The sequence below is a fragment of the Naegleria gruberi genome (assembly GCF_000004985.1).
Source record: "Naegleria gruberi genomic scaffold NAEGRscaffold_30, whole genome shotgun sequence".
Classification (NCBI taxonomy): Eukaryota; Heterolobosea; class Eutetramitea; order Acrasida; family Naegleriidae; genus Naegleria; species Naegleria gruberi.
In genome coordinates this window covers 329,533-348,989 of record NW_003163297.1, presented here as the reverse complement: position 1 = coordinate 348,989, position 19,457 = coordinate 329,533, and the positions used below count along the sequence as shown (strand labels likewise).

Genomic DNA, 19,457 nt, shown 5'->3' with positions numbered 1-19,457 from the left:
TAATATTATTATGATACAATATTAATTACACACACAGCAGCAGCAAGGTATCAGATATATTCTACTTGGTGGGTAATTATTTTTCTCTCCTCTCAAAAATTTAAAACTTATTCTTATGCTTAGCCTTAATCTTTTCAACGTTAAGCTTGTGAATTTTCATTTCCTTTTGGAAGGCAATGGATGATTTGAATCTATTGTGAGTGTCCATCATGGTCAAACAAACTTCCTTTTCAATTTGTTTGAATAAATCGAGTGGTAAACTTTCGATTTGTTTGGTATTGTAATTATCGAGTTGAACCTTAACCTTGTCACACTTGCTCTTGGTTACGTTGGCAGCCATGTCACCGTTGATATCCAAGTGATAGGAGTAAATTTCAAAGGCCAATTCATACTTTTTACCTTCCATTTCATTGAGCTCTTTTTCATACTTGGCAACTTGTTCCTTCTTGAGTTTTGGAACTGACTCAGCAGTGGCAGTTGAATCAGTCTTTGAAGAAGCACTAGCAGTATCAGAAATTGTGCTATCTCCATATAATTTCATATTTAAATCGTCGACTCTTTCACACATGGCCTTATAGTTGTGAATCTTTTCTAAGAGTAAAAAGTTTTCAGTTGACTTTTCCTTTTCACAATGAGCTTTGAAGAGAGAACGTAAATTACTATCAGCAATTGTATCCAATAACATGATGGAATTGGCACGTCTAATCTTTTCCAAATAGAGTGAGTCACGATTGATGGCATAAGTAAAGACGAATACTAAAACTGGCAAAACAATCACCAAGGCAATCACAATAATTACCAATTGAACTAGGTTGGAAGCAATGACACTATTGTCTTTGGATTGTTCCGAAGTAACGACATAGTTCAATAGGGAAGTTAAACCAGAATAGAAAAGATTATCAGTGTCCTTATAATCTTGACTATTCACTGTGTCAATAGCATCTTGTTGATAACTGCCTTGTCTCAATAAACCAAAGATATAGGTATTAAAACCTTCCAATTTACTCTTTGCTGTCAGAGTGGTCTTGGTGAAGAGGGCATTGGCTGTGGCATCATTTTGGAAAATTGTTCTGATCGACGTGATGAGGTTTGTTAAATTGTTATTGTTGGAAGTGTAGATATCATAGTATTGATTAAAATCCTATTGAATTGTCATCATTAAATTATTGGTTATCAATTAATGTTAGTTGTCATCATTGTTAAAAGGTTGACAACATTGTTAATTTGTGGAAATAACAGTTCAGTTTGATCAAATAATTATAAAACATACATTAGAATAAGCAGCCATCTTGACAGCAGCCATAGCTTGTGATCTGTAATATCTGATATCTGCATAGGTAATTAAAAGGTCAATTTTCTTACTGCTCGAATAAACAAAGCTTGTAATTGAAATAACACCCAAAGCAACAAAGGCAACGACAGTAATAGCCATACCAATCAAACAGGCTAATTTCATAGGTGTCAGTTCAACAACACCACAACATGTATTGACTTTGAGAGCTCCTTTAGCAGAGGCAGAGGTTTTTGTAGTGTTGGAAGCTACTGACATTGGACCGTGGGTTGGTTCAGCATTAATGACAACCTTCTTTTTGGCTTTAATTTCGGTTGGAGATGAGACATCAGTTGCCGATTGGGAGAGAACTGGACCACTTGAGGTTGTTCCACCATTAGTGTTATCGCTTGACATTTAGAAAATGGTGTTGTGAGAAAGTGTTAGAAAGAGCTACCGAAAGTTGGTTAATAATAATTTTAATGATTTTAGAGAAGAAAGGTATTCTTGTTGTTGTTGTTAATGAAGATTTACAAATTACTGCTACAACTCGGCTAAGAGTAATTTGCTCTAGTTGTTGTTGGTTGGGGTATTTGTTTTGAAATGATGGTGAATCATCTTTCTCAACAAGAGACAACAAATGATTGTTTTGTTACCTCAAGAGATGTGAAAAGTATCGTTACAAGCAGATTCATGAAACGATTAGGAGGTGAATAACTTCATTGGATCATTTTGGCAACATTGATGCAGCAACGTGCGTTGTTAACTTGGCAAAAGTTTCGAATTTGTTACACCTTTCTGACAGATTTGTATTACCCAAACTGTCATCGCGTAACACTCACGGCTCCAGAAGAGAAGTCTTTCCAAATACAAGATATCACAAAGCAACAAGCAGTGACACACAAACTTCGAATGGTCCAGTTTCTAGCCAACCCTTTAACACTTTAAAGCCCTTCTCACATTCTATTTTGTTGGGCTAATTTCACTTGAAATTATTGTACTGTGGGCTGATGATGTAAAATTATTGCTGGCTATGGCTTGTACTGCCATAAGAAAAGGTTCTCTTGTGATGCTGAGCTGTAGAGGATGGAGTAGGTGTTGTTTGTAGGGTTGAATTGGCTGGGAGTGATGTAAATTGTTCCTCCTCTTCATCACCATAACCACTACTCGATAAACTGATGGAACGAGCATGTTGTTGGAGAAGAGTTGGTGAAATTGTTCTATCGGGAGAACCAACTTTAAAAGTGGATTGATAGTATGGGGTCGAACTGGCTCTTCTTTCCAATGATCCTGATGATGCACTATGAGGAATAGAAGAACGATGTCCAAGTGTTGAAGGGAAGGCATAACTGGCACAAAACTTGATGACCATCAACTTTTTAAAAACTGTCAAGACGAGCCAGAACAAGGCGAAGAGTAAATAAATGCCAATGATGAATGTGAAATGTCCAGCCAAAGCTAAATCTCCCTTGTCATAATCGAGAAGATTTCCGTATGGGAATGATGTAATGTATCCACCTTCTTTCAATCCAATAACATAGAGAAGATAAATTGGTGAATAAAGGCCAATGATGAAGACATGCCAGAATTTAAAATAAAAGTCTGACATGAAGGCCTCTATAAAACTTCCAATAAATGTCAATCCATGTGATGATATAATGATAAAGTTAATTCTATCCGTTGGGAAATTTCCTGTTGGTATGATGATTGTCCAAAAACTTAAGATAATCATTCAGCAAGTTCATTAATAATTATAATAATTATTCAAAATAATTTTCAGGTTAATGGTAAATATTATACAATAGCAATAATAACATACCCAATAGAAACAAGAGCAGAAGTTACAAGGTTCATCTCTGATAAGAACCACAACATGTTACCAATTACCTCTAAAACTTTTTCCAAATTTCTTGGCATAATGTCATGATATGGAAAAGTAACTGTAGCTGTGTTACCACTTGTTGGTTTTCTCTTCTTGATCACAAGAACACCTGCAGTCATCATTAGAATAATATGGTAGAATAGCACGAGTGATGAATAGACAAGGAAGAGATTGAAAGTATTGTTGGTAAGATATTTGGTATATTCGAACCAAGGATTGTGATTGCCCTTCTTGAATATTTCATCCTTTCCCAAGTAGACAGCTGTCACTACTGCCAATACGAAATTACCAATACGTATTAGCAAGAGTATTGAACTAGAAATCCAGCATGAAATGTTATATTGATGAACGCTTTTGGATGTAACAGATCGAATTTTCACATTGTTTTCTGATGGAAAGAGTGGTGCGAGATCTTCACTGGATGATGTACTGACAGTTGTGCAGCAACTGGAACACATTCTATCCAATAATTGAAAGGGTGTTGAATGATACATTACAAAGCTTCCATTCTCATTGATTGCTGCCAATGAATTATCTGCACCTAATGGAGTAGTAAAGAAAAAGTTTTTGAAATTTCTCCATCCACAAAAGCAAACCAATTTCCAAAACAATGTGCTTCTAGCATTCTCCTCCTTTTCAATATCTTGAAGTGCAAATGCCTCAATACTATCTTGATATTGACCAAACTTATCGTAATAGGTTGAACGTGTTCTTGCCTTTCTTTTAAACTTCTTTTTAATCTTATCCAGGAATTGTCGAACAACAAGCATTTCATAGAGGATCGGAATGGCAATCGAGATTATTAAAGGAACCAACAAGAAGGTAATATCCATTGTAAGTGTTACTCCTCTCACCAAAATTATTTCTTCAGTCCTATTATTTATATCATTGGTTGTTGTTCCAAAGGATGATCCAATAATATTGTTGTTGTTATTGATGATATTGTGCAACAAGTTTGTATCTTGTTGTGCTATAGTTGTTGTTGATAAAGATGATGAAGAACCTAAATTAATTAATAAATAGGAAAGTATTGAATCAAACAATTGATTAGCCTGTCCAGCAACTTGACTTAACAAGGCTGATGACTGTATTAACTTTCCGATGGACATAATGATGATGAAGTAGTGTAGTAGGCAAAATTGTTTAAAATTCTTCTTTTTCTTTTGTTGTTACACTTCTGAATACTCACACAAAAAGGAAGAAGTATATTCTATAAATTGATGAACGTGATGTTGAAAGTGTTCTCTTCTCTAATGATGAACACACGTGGACAGAAAAAGCGTGAAAATATTTTCTTCCCTTTCAATCACCTTTTTTTCTTCTAGTGAATAATTGACCAAGCCACACAAAATCACAATAGCTTCCCTTGCAAAATATCTTTTTCTTCCACTTTGCAAGCGAGGTAACACGGTAAAATAAATTGGAAGACTAGATGGAATACAATGACACTAAGGATATATGACCACTGGACTATTTTCAAATCTTCATCATTTGGTAAGACAATTGATAAAAAGCGAGTGAACAAGTTGGTTTCAAAATCAAACAACCTTTGATATGCACCTGATATATATTTGTGTCGTTTTTTTCTGCGCTTTTTTGCCACCACCACATCTGGTGTCGACGAGTTTTTCAGTTCCTTTTGCTCAATAGTGAACGAAATGGGGAAGAAACATTCGTTCACAGCTTTTCCCGCCATTTTTTAATAATAAAATTTACTGTCTAGCCAAGCTGGTATCGAACAGTAATAAATATTAAGCTAAAGATTTACAGATTCCAACAGCAGCTGGAAGACCATCTTTGGACTCTTCCTTCCAATTCGAGCATTACTAGTGAAACCTTTCGAAAAGAATCAGATAAAAAAAAATGGGTGGGAAGCTCTCAACACTTCAACAACAGCAACACGCCAACGTCGTTAACAGTAACGCAATTCAAAACACGTTTATTTCGTCTTCTCCTTCGAATAACCATTCGAATAATCTTGCTAATGACGACGTGGAAGAAAAGAGATTCGTCCTCCTTGGAAACACATCAAGTGGAAAGACAACCATCTGTGAAATGATTCGATATGAAAATAGAAAGAAGGAACATTTTACTTCCATCGATAAAACTTCCGACTCTTTCTATCACGTCGATACGAATACAATTTCACGAATTATCATTCAACAAATTTTGTACTCATCGTCATCGTCATCGAGTGATAGGACAGTTGAGTTTATTATTAATGAAAAGGTACCGAATGGAAATTTTGATGATCATGCACTTGTTGCATTGTGGAATGATGATAGATTTAGAAAGATTTATAGAACTAATCAGGATACATTGAATTTATTTGAGAATGTTGACATTTTTGTGTCAAAAATTAAGAATCGAGAGAGGTTTATTCCAGATATTTATATTAAGGGAGGATCTTCTGGAATAATTGATTATAGTGTTATTTTTAATAAGAATAGATTGACATTTGTGACAGCAGGTGGAAAAATTCATGAAAGACGAAAGTGGAGATATTGTTTGGAAAATCAAGTTTCAGTTTTGATTTATGTAGTTTCTCTTTCAGAATTTAATCAAACATGTTATGGAGATGAGAAGGTTAATAGAATGGACGAAAGTTTGAAACTCTACAAGGAATTGATTGGAAATCATTCGAATACGAGAATAATTCTTCTCTTTACCAAACCAGATTTAATGATGAAAAAGTTGAGGAATTATATCAAATTTGAAAGACCTTTTGAAGCTCAATTAATGCCAGAACTTGAACAAATTGTAAACGATTATCACGAGAGGGATGTTGTCAATACAATTATATCTAACTATTTACGAACAGGTAATGGAAATGTGTCAGAATATCACATTATCAAGTCGATATCTGATTTTGACATTTCACAAGTGGTTAAATATGTAGTGAATAGTAACGAGAAAAATAACCACTATATTTCTAATTGTTTATTCGAGAAGACAACATTGAAAAGATGCTATCAATCAATGATAGCTCAGAAACTAACAGATTTAATGATAAATTGTCAATTTTAAAGAATTCATTTATTAACAGAAGCAATCAAATTTCTCAAAGCAGCAGCAACTTTAGCTCTATCAATATTTTGTTTGGTTGGCTTTTGAGCAGGTTGAGGCATACCAACAGTGACAACATTAGAAACATTCATTGGTTCTTCCTTTGGTTGTTGTGGAGCTTGCTTCTTTTCCAATCTTCTTCTATTAGCCAAAAATCTTCTGACCAATGCAATCTCGGATGGAGATGGACTATCTGGAGCAGTAGGAGTTGGATTGTTTGTGATGAGATTAATGTCAATGTTTTGAACATTCATTGCACCAGTTGGAAGTTGTCTTTGAGTACCAGTAGTTGGTTCGACATCTTGTTGAGTGATAACTGGTTGGGAAATTTGTGCCTTACTGATAGCTGGAGTATCAACAATTTCCATTGGTTTGAATTGAGTTACTGATTGAGGAGCAATTCTATTGATTCTTCTATTTTGAGTATTCATGGATTTCTTTTCACCCTTTCCTGATTTCTTAGTGGATCTCTTAGCACCCTTGTTAGACTTGTTTCCAGATTTCTTACCCTTCTTATCAGTCTTCTTGGTTGGTTTCTTTTCATTCTTGTTTGACTTGTTTCCAGATTTCTTAACAACCTTTCTTGATTTGTTTCCAGATTTCTTACCCTTCTTACCTGTCTGCTTACCTGTCTTATTGCTATTCTTCTTTGGAGCAGTCTTTTTGGTTGATTTCTCACCCTTCTTACCAGTCTTCTTCGTAAGATTTCTTGATTTCTTAGTTGACTTCTTGGATTTCTTTTGGACAGAGGTTGGCTCTTCCAATTCTTCTTCAGATTCATCCTTTCTAGGTTTCTTATCAGACTCTCCATAAACCTTAGCAGATTTCTTTTCGTCAGACTTGATTTCTTCCTTAGATTCAATTTCTTCATCAACTTGCTTGACTCCAACACGTTGTTTCTTTTCAACTTTAACATCATCTTCAATTTCAAGTCCTCTTTGATTAACAGAATTGGATGAGATGTTATCGTTTGAGGAAGATCTTTCTTCGGAATTGTTTTGGACCGGTGAATCTTCAGAAGTAGCTACTCTTTCAGAATTAATTGGTGAGGAAATGTCTTCAGAACTAGGAGTTGCAATAACTTCAGATTCCTTTTGGACATTCTCTTCATTGTTTTCGGATTTCTTTGATTTTTCTTTAAGTGAACGTTCATATCTTTGTCTTCTTGACAAACCATCTGATTCCATTGGAATATGTTCAAGAATTGGAGATTGGGATGATTGGGATGGGTTTTCAGTTGTCAAATTCTTCTTCTTTTTCTTAAAGACGTGGCCTCTAGCTCTAGTCAATGCACTTAACTTGGTTTTCTTATGAGTCTTTTTAGTTGGCTTTTTATCCTTCTTTCCCTTCTTATCAGTCTTCTTTACACCAGTTTTCTTGGATTTTTTACCGGTTTTCTTTTCAGATGATTTCTTTGATTTTACAGTCTTATCAGATGACTTCTTGGCAGACTTATCCTTCTTGGCAGATGGCTTCTTGTCAGACTTTTTAGTTGACTTGGTGACATCTTTCTTTGTTGACTTTCCCTTCAAACCAGTCTTCTTGGCATTAGTCTTTACACCAGACTTTGCCTTATCAATGGTTTTCTTGGCAGTCTTCTTGGTAGCAGTCTTTGGCTTTCCAGTTTTATCAGTTGACTTCTTGGCATCAGATTTCTTGGCAATAGTCTTATTTTGAACAGACTTGGTTGCCATAGCTGGAGTCTTCTTGGCAGTAGCAGACTTTCCTGTCTTTGCATCAGTCTTCTTATTAGTTGACTTCTTGGCATCAGTGTTCTTACCAGTAGTTTTCTTGGCACCAGTCTTTGGCTTACCAGATTTATCAGTTGACTTCTTGGCATCAGATTTCTTGGTATCGACAACAGGTTTAGCTGGCTTGGTATCAACTGGCTTCTTTGTTGGTTTAGCAATTTCTTTTGGTGTTACATCGGCCTTCTTCTTTTCAGNTGCTGATTTGACTTGACTCTTGTCAGTCTTGGCAACAGATTTCTTTTCAACAGTTGGTTGTGCTACTGGTTTAAGATACGATAGCCATTCAAGTGAATGTGTAATGAACGTTCACTAATTCTTATCATAACTTAATTATTAATCACTTGTGTGAATTTTCTTAAATATTCCCAGAGCCGTTAAAATTAAATTTTCAAACACACCAAATCTTAATTGTTTATTTCTTCATAGAGGCAATCAATTTTCTCAAAGCTTGTACAACTCTGGCTCTGTTAACATTATGATTTGGAGCTGTAGGAGTTGGATTGTTGGTGACAAGATTGATACCAATATTTTGCAGATTCATAGTTTCATCATGAGATTGTGTTTGAGGAGTAAAGTTATTTGGTCGAGCAATAGCTGGTGGAGCAGTGGTAACAAAGTTATTTGGTCTAACAAATGGATGATAAATTTGTGGATTAGTAATAGCTGGGGCATTTGATTCGATTGGTCTTAATTGAGATACTGTTTGAGGGGTAATTCTATTGATCATTCTTTTTTGAGGTTGATGGTTATTGATATTGATTGGATTTGTTCTATAGGTCAAGATATCCATTCCAGATTTGGAATTCTCTTGAGGAACTTCTTCATCAAATTCAACATATTGCCTCTTTGGAGCTCGGTTTTCTTCGAATTCTTGCTTGGATGATTTCTTATTAACCTTTCTGTGTCCAGATTTCTTTTCATATTGTAGAATAAATCTTTCTTCATCTTGCTGCTGTCTCTTTGAAATATTTCTAGACTTCTTTTGAGGAGGTTTTTCATCAACTTGTTGTTTTCTTTTTTTTTGGTTTCTTTGAATTGGATATTCAACATCTTCATATTCCACTTTTCTGGATTGTTTGGAAGATTTCTTTCCAGAATCCTTACCATAAGAAAGATTGGATTTCTTTGGTTTAATTACAGATTTCTTAGAACCCTTCCTACCTAATTTCTTGGTATTCTTTTTAGTGAGCTTCTTTCCGTACTTCTTACTTGTTGTTTTGGTGTTCTTTCCAGATTTCTTTGATTTCTTATTGCCATTCTTTCCTGTGGAATTATTTGATTTCTTTCCAGACCTGTTGCCTTTCTTAGCAACAGACTTTCCAGACTTCTTTGATCTTTCATTCTTCAATTTCTTTCCAGATTTCTTATCATGCTTTCCTTTTACAGACTTCTTTTGAGGGGCTTCTTCTTCATCTTCAACTTGGTGTTTCTCTTTTCTTTGAATGGTCTTTTCAACTTCGGATTTTTCAGCGTCTTGTTTAGATTTAGAGACCTTTGGTTCCTCATTGTCTTCAAAATCGTTTCTTTGAATTGACTTTTCAACTTGCCTCTTAGAAATTTGGAGTGGCCTTTCTTCATCTTGATCACTAGATAGTTCAATTTCACTATCGACTTGCTTGACCTTCATACTATTCTTTTCAACTACTTTAACTGGTTCATCTTCAATTTCAATTCCTCTTTGTTTGTAAGAATTAGATAAGATGTTATCATCTCTTAATAATATTATTGGTCCATCTTCAGAATATGGAGTTTCTCTCTCCTCAGAATCTGGTGTGCCAAAAGATGATTCAGATTCTTCCTTTTGTTCAGTCATGTTCTTGTTATTCCTTGATTTGTTTGCACTCTTCTTATTGGTGTTCTTATTATTCTTTAAATTAGTTGATTTGTTTTTGGACTTGTCCTTCTTTCCATTCAAGTTCTTTTTCTTATTATTCTTAGAAGAATTGTTGTTTTTCTCTCCAGTATTTGATTTCTTTCCAGAATTCTTTCCAGTTTCTGATTTCTTAGTCTTCTTACCAGATTTTGATTTCTTTCCAGACTTAGTACCGTTCTTGCCCTTTTTAGTTGATTTCTTTGATGTGTCATTCTTTAATGTCTTTCCAGTATTGGATTTCTTTGGTTTACCATTCTTTAAGGTCTTTCCAGACTTGTTACTGGATTTGCTTGGTTGGTTAGCCTTTTTAGAACCCTTCTTACCTAATTTCTTGGGTATCTTCTTTGACTTTCCAGGCTTATTGGATTTCTTTCCTGATTTCTTGCCAGTATTCTTAGAAGCCTTCTTTCCAGACTTGTTAGATTTCTTACTAGTTGTTTTAGTTGACGTTACTGATTTTTTGGTAGATTTCTTTGATTTCTTACTATCCTTCTTTCCTTTGGAATTTTTTGATTTCTTACCAGTTTCTGATTTCTTGGTCTTCTTATCTGATTTCGTATTACCATTCTTTGATTTCTTTCCAGACTTTCCAGTATTGGATATCTTTCCAGACTTAGTAGTGTTCTTACTCTTTTTAGTTGATTTCTTTCCAGACTTGTTGGTAGATTTCTTTCCAGATTTTTTGCCAGTATTTTTTGAAGACTTCTTTCCTGATTTTGTGGATTTAACATCAGATTTGTTTTCAATAGATTTTGATTTCTTACCAGCTAGGTTCTTTGTGCTAGATTTCTTTCCAGGTTTCTTGGAACTAGTTTTTGACTTATCATTCTTCTTGGAATAGGTCCTCTTACCAGTGTTTGATTTCTTTGGCTTGTTGGACTTCTTGTCAGACTTTGTGTTTGGTTTGACTGGACTTGTTGGTTGAGACAACTTTTTAGCTTGTTGAGCAAACATGTTATCAAATGATTTTGGTGTCATTCCTGGCTTTTTAACATCCTTGGATTTCATTCTAGTTGTTGACTTTTTTTCAGTTTTTGATTTGGTACTCTTCTTATCCTTTTTTACACTTGTTGGGCTCTTTTCAGATTTCTTGTCTGACTTGGATTTCTTATCAGAAGCTGATTTCTTACCGGTATCAGTGGTCTTTGGTTTAGCATTCTTGTTACCCTCCTTAATATCAGATTTCTTTCCAATAGATTTTGATTTCGTACTAGAGAGCTTCTTTGTGCTAGATTTCTTTCCAGGTTTGGTTGAATTGGTTTTCTTTTTAGGCTCGGCCTTTTTGGATCCACTTGTCTTCTTATTTTCAGAGGATTTCTTATCAGTTTTCTTAGTGGACTTGGTAGTATCCTTCTTTGTGGCTGTATTTGTAGACTTCTTTCCTATTTTCTTTTCATTCTTTTCTACAGATTTCTTTTCTTCCTTATTGGTCTTCTTATCCTTCTTTGTGTTAGTCTTCTTCTTATCAACAGACTTCTTTGATTTACTAGTATTCTTAGAATCAGGATTATCAGACTTTACATCCTTAGTCTTCTTATCTGACTTTTCACCATCAGTCTTCTTCTTATCGGTTGAACCCTTCTTTTCTGATTTCTTATCATCCTTATTGGATTTCTTATGATCAGTCTTATCAGATTTGATTTCGGTAGATTTCTTGTCATCAGATTTCTTTTCATCCTTCTTGTTATCAGATTTCTTTTTCTTATCAAATTTCTTATCAGATTTCTTATCCTCCTTATGTTCGGATTTTTTTTCATCCTTTTTTAAATTTGATTTTTCTGATGATTTGACTTGCATTTTGGAATCTGGTTTGGAAGTTTCAGAATCCTTATTAGCCTTGTTATGCTCAACGGATTCCTTCTTATTTTCTTCTAAATTCTTTGAAGATTTCTTTACATCAGATTTCTTATCATTCATCTTGTTTTTCTCATTGGTCATCTTATTATAATTTTCAGATTTCTTATCTTCCTTAAGTTCAGATTTCTGGGCCTTCTTTTCAGAATTCTTTACATCATCCTTATGAGAAGATGTCTTTTCTTCTTTCTTTTTTTCAGTCTTTGACTTGATATCAGGTTTCTTTTCATCAAATTTGTGTTCCACCTTGGTGTCTGGCTTTGATTCTTCAGATTTCTTTTCAATCTTGCTAGATGTACTGTCTTTCTTGTGTTCAACAGTCTTTTCAGGTTTTGTTTCTTCCTTCTTTCTACCAGATTTCTTATCATTAACATTTGCTACTATAACATCATTAGATTTCTTGATATCCACGACAGGCTTGTTCTTGGCGCCTGCCTTTGGAACTTCTGGTTTAGAAGTAGCTGGTGTTGATGATTGTTTCTTTGGTTGAACAGGTCCAACAAAAGATGGATCTCCTTTCTTTGGGAAAGATTTCTTTTCATTAACGTTGGCAACAATAGGTTGAGCAGCAGCTGGTTTAGAAACTGGAGTTGGTTTTGATACAGGTTGTGGAGTTGCCTGTCTTGAAATTGGTTGTGCCATCGGAGGTGCTCTTGAAACTGGCTGTGGAGGTAGTTGAGCTCTAGCCACGGACGGAGCAGCAGTTCGTGGTGGTGCTGATGAGCTCTTACCGGCATGTGCATACATGCTCAAGAATGCAATCATGCACACCAAGACAACCCCAATTAAAAGTGAAAAGTTACTCCTTCTAGCCTTAATCATTTTTGCATACACTATAGAGAGAAACGTTGTGTGTGTTCTTTTTTTGAACATTGCTTTGGGGTGTGGCATTTACAGTGGGCCATTAACGAGAGCATTGAACACAATAAGGGTATTGTAGTATAGGAAGAGATCGTTTTAAAATGCTGAAGGTCAGATGTTAGTTGTTTGCAAAAGAGCAAAATTAGAATGGTTTCTGGAAACACAACAACTGCTACACTACAACAATAACTGCTACACTACAATGGTGAAAATTCTTGAGAAAAGGTTTTCAGGTGTGGAGTAATAATGGACTTCTCCGATGCTTTTTTAACATTCTTAATAGTATGATCTAATAAAATCATCACCCTTGTTTAACTTTTTGATATTGAATTGCGTTTCCAATAATATTTATATCATAGGCAATTAAATTATCAAAATGTTTTGCATTATTTACAACATGTTCCAACTTTTTAAATCTAGCAGGTTCTTCCTCTCTTAAAATCATTAGAAATCACATGAATATTCATTAAAAACCTTCCGATAATTCTATCCATTCAAATATAACCTTCAATCATGGTATTTCCCCTACAAACTTGTAACATTAATTTAATTACATCACGACTATCAATAGTTGTCGATGATGAAGTTGTTGATGGTTTGGAGGAATTTAAAGGCTTTGTAATTTTTGTTAGGCTTGATGATATTGGAAGCCTTTGGATTGTTTTGCTTTTTTTTTAAGAATTGAAAATTGGAAAGAATATAAGTTTAATATTATTACAACAAAAAATACTCTTTTTACAAATCAATAGCAGGATAATATTCTTCATTTTCCTTATTTTTATTTCTTTTTTTTTGGTTTCAAAGGTACAATTAATCTCCTCCAATTATGGAATTATCAGAAATTTCAGAAAATGATTTTTCCAAAGGATTGAAAGGACAAGAATTTCTCCTGAACGTTCCTGTAGAATCAAATAATGATTTAATAATACCCACAGTAGAGTAGATGTGTGATATTACCATTCTAAACCTATTTTGCGTAACGCACAAGTTAAAACATCAAGGCAAGTTCATGCTCAAAAAAAATATGAAAAAAACTGTAGAGCCATCACCCAACAATAAATTTATCAAGGCAAGAGATGGAGATTCAAAGCCAAACTTTCAACCAGAAACTTCTCATAAGAAGGCAGTCTCTATTTATGGCGGATCAAGTAAGGTAAATTCACCCTCACGTACATCAAATCCACTTCCTCAACAATCTAAAAAACATCCGGTTGTAGTTAGAAAGAAGATTACTAAAACTGCAAGTACTACTAATCAAGCAAACAAGGAAACAAAAAAGCCAGTGAAGAAGGGTTTGGATAAAGAGTTGTTGAGTATTCTTCCTCCAGAAATTGTTTTAGAAATTTTAGATTATTATGTTGGACCAGGATTTAAAGTTTGTTTGAATCCTGTAGTGATTCCTACTAGAGAAATAGATTTAAATTCATTGAAATTTGATGAATCATTGTTTTATAAGCAATATTTTGGAAAGTTCACAAACAGAGGAACAGACACTGCCCCAAAATTGATTTTCAAGAGAGCTGCAGTAGTTTCTATTGATGATCGTCGTTCTGCAACTGAATATCACCGCTTGTTAACAATAATGACAAGTCTTAATTTACCAATTGACGACTACTTTAGAACGATGTGTTGGCTGAATATTGTAGATAGAAGAAAAGCACCAACAGATTTAGAAGAAAGAATTTCCAAAAGACTCACCTATATTTCAAATGTTTTTGAAAAGGATAAGTCACTTTGTGAAAAGGTAACCAAAATTGATTTGCAAAGATTGGAGACCTTTGAAAGTGCTGTTGAGTTTGGAGCAAATAATTTTCCAAACCTTGAAATAGTAAGACTTGGATACACCAACATGCCTACGAAAGGGTACATGTATCAAAAATCTTTCAGCATGGCTGAGGCTTCTGATTCCATCTGTAAAATTCAAAACATGAAGGAATTTGCTTATTTGGGAGATTATTTTTCTGTTGAAAGCATGGAGAAAATTTCCAAATCAACCCCTAAACTTCAAAAACTAATAATTGAATCTTCTGTCTCCATTGGAAAATGTGGAAATTTTATTGGAAACTGGCAAGAATTGAAGGAAGTGAATGTATCAATTCAATCTTCTTACTCACGCTCAATTGAAGTAGCAATAGGAGATGAACAAACAGAGTTCTTAAAAGCTCTCAGCGACTTGAAAATTGAAAAGCTGACTGTTCGACACGACTCAATTTGTCTTTCGACCTTTAATAGACTACCTTCAACGCTTACTTTCCTTGATTTAGAACACACAAAGATTAATTCACAATTGTTTGAAGGTATTTCAGAATTAGTGTCTCTTAAAAGTCTGTATCTTGATTGTACACGTGGACATGAAAGAGATGATTTCAAATACCTTAAGAACCTCCCTAACCTTGAGCTATTATCTGTTACACAAAGCTCAACTTGTGGAGATATCGGAACAAAGCATATTTCAATGATAACAAGTTTGAAAAAGGTTTTCCTTTTAAATTTGAGTCAAGATCAAATACATGATGAGAGTGGTATGACTCTTTCCAATTTACCTAACCTAGAAGAAATAGATCTTCAGTATTGTGAAATTACTGAGAAGACAATTAATAGTATTGTTAAAAAATGTAATAATATTTCAAAGATTTATATCAATGGGTGTAAAAAGATCAATAAGGCTAAGCTGTTACCAAATATCAAACACCTTCTTGATGAGTACAGCTTTTACAGAATCCGACATTCAGTTGACTGAAAAAGGTTGAGAGTACCCTTATTTTAAATTAATCAAAGTTTACATAATAGTTCTATTGCAAACTGATGAAACCTTGGATATTGTGAAATCACCTGCATTTGGAGAGATTACTTAATACCCTTAATACCATAACACTGCCTTGGAGTTTGGATAATTTTAACATTTATGGATTGATTATTCAATCAGAATCAAAAATTTAAAATATCAACAACATTGCCACTCAAAAAAGAACAATGAGAGAATAAACAATACATTTATTTAAATACTCTTGATGGCTCCAATCAAATCATGAACCTTTTCACTAAAGTTGGCGCCACTTGGTCTAACACTTTGTTGGGCTCTCAATCTTTGAAGAGCTTCCTTTTGAGCAGTGTTATCTCTTCTTAATTGTTCAACATCTTGCTTCAATTTAAGCAAATAATTCTTAATTTGTCCCTTGATAGATGCTTCATTTCTGAAAGTGTTTTGAACATATTGATTCCAAGAAGATTGTCTTTTGTTGAATCTTTCTTGTTGTTCCAAAATTGGTTGAGCTGGCAATTGAACAGAGACTGGAACGTTGACTACTGGAGAAGCATTAACTTGTTGAGTGTTAACATTTTGAGAAGATGGTCTGGCAGGCTTGGCTTGTGAACTCTTCTTGGCATCTCTCTTCTTTTGTGACTTCTTGTGTGGCTTCTTTGGTGACTTCTTGTTTGACTTCTTGACTGTTCCAGCTGGCTTCTTTACAACTTGCATTGGAGCATTGTGAATTGGAATCTTGACACCTGATTGCATTGGAGTTACTTTTGATTTACCTGAAATCTTTGGAGCAGTAGGCTTTGTAATAACTGGCTTCTTGGTTGGTTTCTTTGGAGAAACTGGCTTGACAGCAATCTTTGATTTGGAAGCAACAGGCTTTACAGCAAACTTAGGAGTAACTGATTGAGGTTTAACAGCAACCTTTGGAGAGGAAGTCTTGGTAGCAGATTTAGGAGAAGTGATCTTTGGTTGAGCCTTCTTAGTAGTTGACTTCTTTTCAACAACTCGCTTCTTGGTTGGTTTCTTTGGAGAAACAGCAATCTTTGGTTTAGTAGAAACAGACTTTACAGCAAGCTTTGATGAGGAGACAGAAGCAACCTTAATTGATGAAGTTTCAGACTTCTTTTCAAATGGTTTTGTTTCTACCTTTGGAGTTGTTGAACTTTTCTTTGGTTTGGTATCTTGCTTTTTTTGTTGAGAAGTTGGTTTAGCTTTTGGCTTTTCAGTCTTGGAAACTTGTTTCTTTGGGTTTGAGACAGTCTTTGATTTCTTTTCCTCTAATTTCTTTTCTGACTTCTTTGGAGTAGCTTTCTTTGGAGCAACGGTTTTGACAGACTTTACAGTAACCTTTGGAGAGGATGAAGTCTTTGTAGCAGGCTTAGAATATGTTGACTTCTTTGGAGTAGCTGGTTTAGTAACTGGCTTCTTTTCAGCAACTGACTTGACAATATTTGGTGATGAAACAGAGGCAACCTTAATAGGTGAAGTTTCAGACTTCTTTTCAAAATATTTTGTCTCAACCTTTGGAGTTGTTGAAGACTTCTTTGGTTGTTCATTCTTAGTGCTTGGCTTGGTAGCTGGCTTCTTTTGTTGACTAGTTGATTTTGGTGAAACTGGTTTGGAAACAGGTTTAGAAGTAGCCGGCTTTGAAGAGGTTGACTTCTTTGGTTGGGCCTTCTTTGGAGTATCTGTTTTAGTAGTTGACTTCTTTGGAGAAACTAGCTTTTCAGCAGTCTTTGACTTAACAAGCTTTGAAGCAACTGACTTCTTGGTTGGTTTCTTTGGAGAAGCTGGCTTTACAGATTTTACAGCAATCTTTGGTGATGAAACAGAAGCAACCTTAATTGAATCTTCAACCTTCTTAACTGGAACTGACTTGATAGACTTTACAGCAACCTTTGGAGATGAAGTCTTGGTAGCAGATTTAGAAGCAGAAGACTTGGAGGTTGTTGACTTCTTTGGTTGAGCGGAAACTGGCTTGGCAGCAACTTTTGGAGAGGTTGAAGTCGTTGTTGCAGGCTTACTGATCTTTGGTTGGGCCTTCTTAACTGGAACTGATTTAACAACCTTTGGAGAGGATGAACTCTTGGTAGCAGTTGGCTTCTTTGCTTGACTACTTGGTTTAGTAGAAATTGGTTTGGTAACACGTTTAGAAGTAGCTGGCTTTGAAGAGGTTGACTTCTTTGGTTGAGCCTTCTTAACTGGAACTGATTTTACAGACTTTACAGAAACCTTTGGAGAGGTCTTTGTAGCTGGCTTAGAAGTAGTTGTCTTCTTTGGAGTAGCTGGTTTAGTAACTGGCTTCTTTTCAGCAACTGACTTGACAACATTTGGTGATGAAACAGAGGCAACCTTAATAGGTGAAGTTTCAGACTTCTTTTCAAAATATTTTGTCTCAACCTTTGGAGTTGTTGAAGACTTCTTTGGTTGTTCATTCTTAGTGCTTGTCTTGGTAGCAGTTGGCTTCTTTTGTTGACTAGTTGATTTAGTAGAAACTGGTTTGGTAATAGGTTTAGAAGTAGCCGGCTTTGAAGAGGTTGACTTCTTTGGTTGAGCCTTTTTAACTGGAACTGATTTTACAGACTTTACAGAAACCTTTGGAGAAGTTGAAGTCTTGATAGTAGGCTTAGAAGTGGTTGCCTTCTTTTCAGTAACTGGCTTCTTGGTTGAAGACTTTGGAGAAACTGACTTGACAGGAGCATTCTTTGGAGCAACTGATTTAACAGACTTCACAGCAACCTTTGTAGAGGATGAACTCTTAGCAGCAGGCTTGGGAGTTTCTGTTTTAGAGGCTGGTTTGGATATTTTGGTTGTTGGCTTTGGTTGAGCAGAAACGATCTTTGTTACTAGTTTCGTTTTTTCAGACTTCTGTTTAATTGGTTTGATAGTTTCAGTACTCTTGGAAACAACCTTTGGTGATTTGACTGACTTGAATTGAACAGAAGAAATCTTAATTTCTGAGACTGGCTTGGTTTCAGTCTTTACAGTTTGAGTAGAATTTGTCTTTGGAACAGCTGTATTCTTCTTTTCAATAACTGGAATTGTTGGCTTGGTAATTGGCTTAGAAGAAGTTGGCTTCTTTGGTTGAGCGGAAACTGGCTTGGAGTTAACAGACTTGGCAGCAACTTTTGGAGAGGTTGAAGTCTTTGCTGCAGGCTTACTGATCTTTGGTTGTACCTTCTTTGGTTGTTCATTCTTAGTACTTGGCTTGGTAGCTGGTTTCTTTGGCTGACTAGTTGGTTTAACAGTAGAAACTGGTTTGGAAACAGTTTGAGTAGAATTCTTTGGTGAAGAAACTAGCTTGGATTCAACTGTTTTCTTTTCAACAACCTTTGGAGTTTCGACTGGCTTGGTCTTCTTCTCTACTGGTTTTGTTTCAACTTTTTCAGCCTTAGTTTTAACCTTCTTTTCGACAACCTTTGGGGTTTCAGTCTTCTTTTCAACTTGTTCAACCTTCTTTTCAACAACCTTTTGAGTTTCCACCAATTTAATTGGCTTTAAAGATTGAGTGGTGGAAGACATGACAACTGGAACCTTAGCATCAACAGACTTGACGGCAACCTTTGCTGGAGTAATCTTCTTTTCGACTGGTTTGGTGGCCTTTGGATCAATCTTTACAGTAGCCTTATTATCAATAACCTTATCCAATGTTGAAAGTAACTTGTCAGTTGACAAGGTGTTCAAAGCAGAAGTAATCTTTTGAGTGGAAGCGGTTGGAACTTCATTCTTCTTAGCTTCTGAAACAGTAGCCTTAGCTACAAGCTTGACAATATCCTTCTTATCCATTTGTGAAAGGGCATCCTTAGCAACTTCCTTCATTGATACCTTTTGCATGTTTTGCATACCAACAATACCCTTAGCAAACTTTGAAGCAAGTTCTGGGTTGAGCAAGGCATCAGTGTAACACGATTTGAAATCATTTGGATGGTCCTTTTCAGAAATCTTAGAACATGCTGCACGAGCTTGTTTCTTTTCTTCTGGAGTTGCTTCCTTGAGCTCAGCATTAATACTAGCAGTCTTGATCAATGCAACTCTCTTAATTGGCTTGTTAAAGTAACTTCCATCCTTTTGAGTACCCATTGATTGACTGACACAATAACCATAATTAATATCAAGTGTGGTTGGAGCTTCAAAGGAAA

At 35.2% G+C, this 19,457-nt stretch overlaps 2 protein-coding genes across 2 annotated transcripts; one reads left to right on the top strand and one right to left on the bottom strand.

Moving 5' to 3' along the window:
* Window positions 1-100: 100 nt before the first annotated feature.
* Window positions 101-12,443, bottom strand: NAEGRDRAFT_49895 (uncharacterized protein; the record flags this gene model as incomplete). The annotated part of the gene is made up of 4 exons (XM_002676031.1): window positions 101-1,141; window positions 3,158-4,155; window positions 6,283-8,229; window positions 8,492-12,443. The coding sequence occupies 4 exons, from the start codon at window positions 12,441-12,443 to the stop codon at window positions 101-103; spliced, it is 7,938 nt and encodes a 2,645-aa protein (XP_002676077.1).
* Window positions 12,444-13,581: 1,138 nt separating this feature from the next.
* On the top strand, window positions 13,582-15,297 carry NAEGRDRAFT_68795 (uncharacterized protein; the record flags this gene model as incomplete). Its single annotated transcript, XM_002676108.1, has 1 exon — window positions 13,582-15,297. One exon carries the CDS (start codon window positions 13,582-13,584, stop codon window positions 15,295-15,297), a length of 1,716 nt encoding a protein of 571 aa, XP_002676154.1.
* Window positions 15,298-19,457: the final 4,160 nt, after the last annotated feature.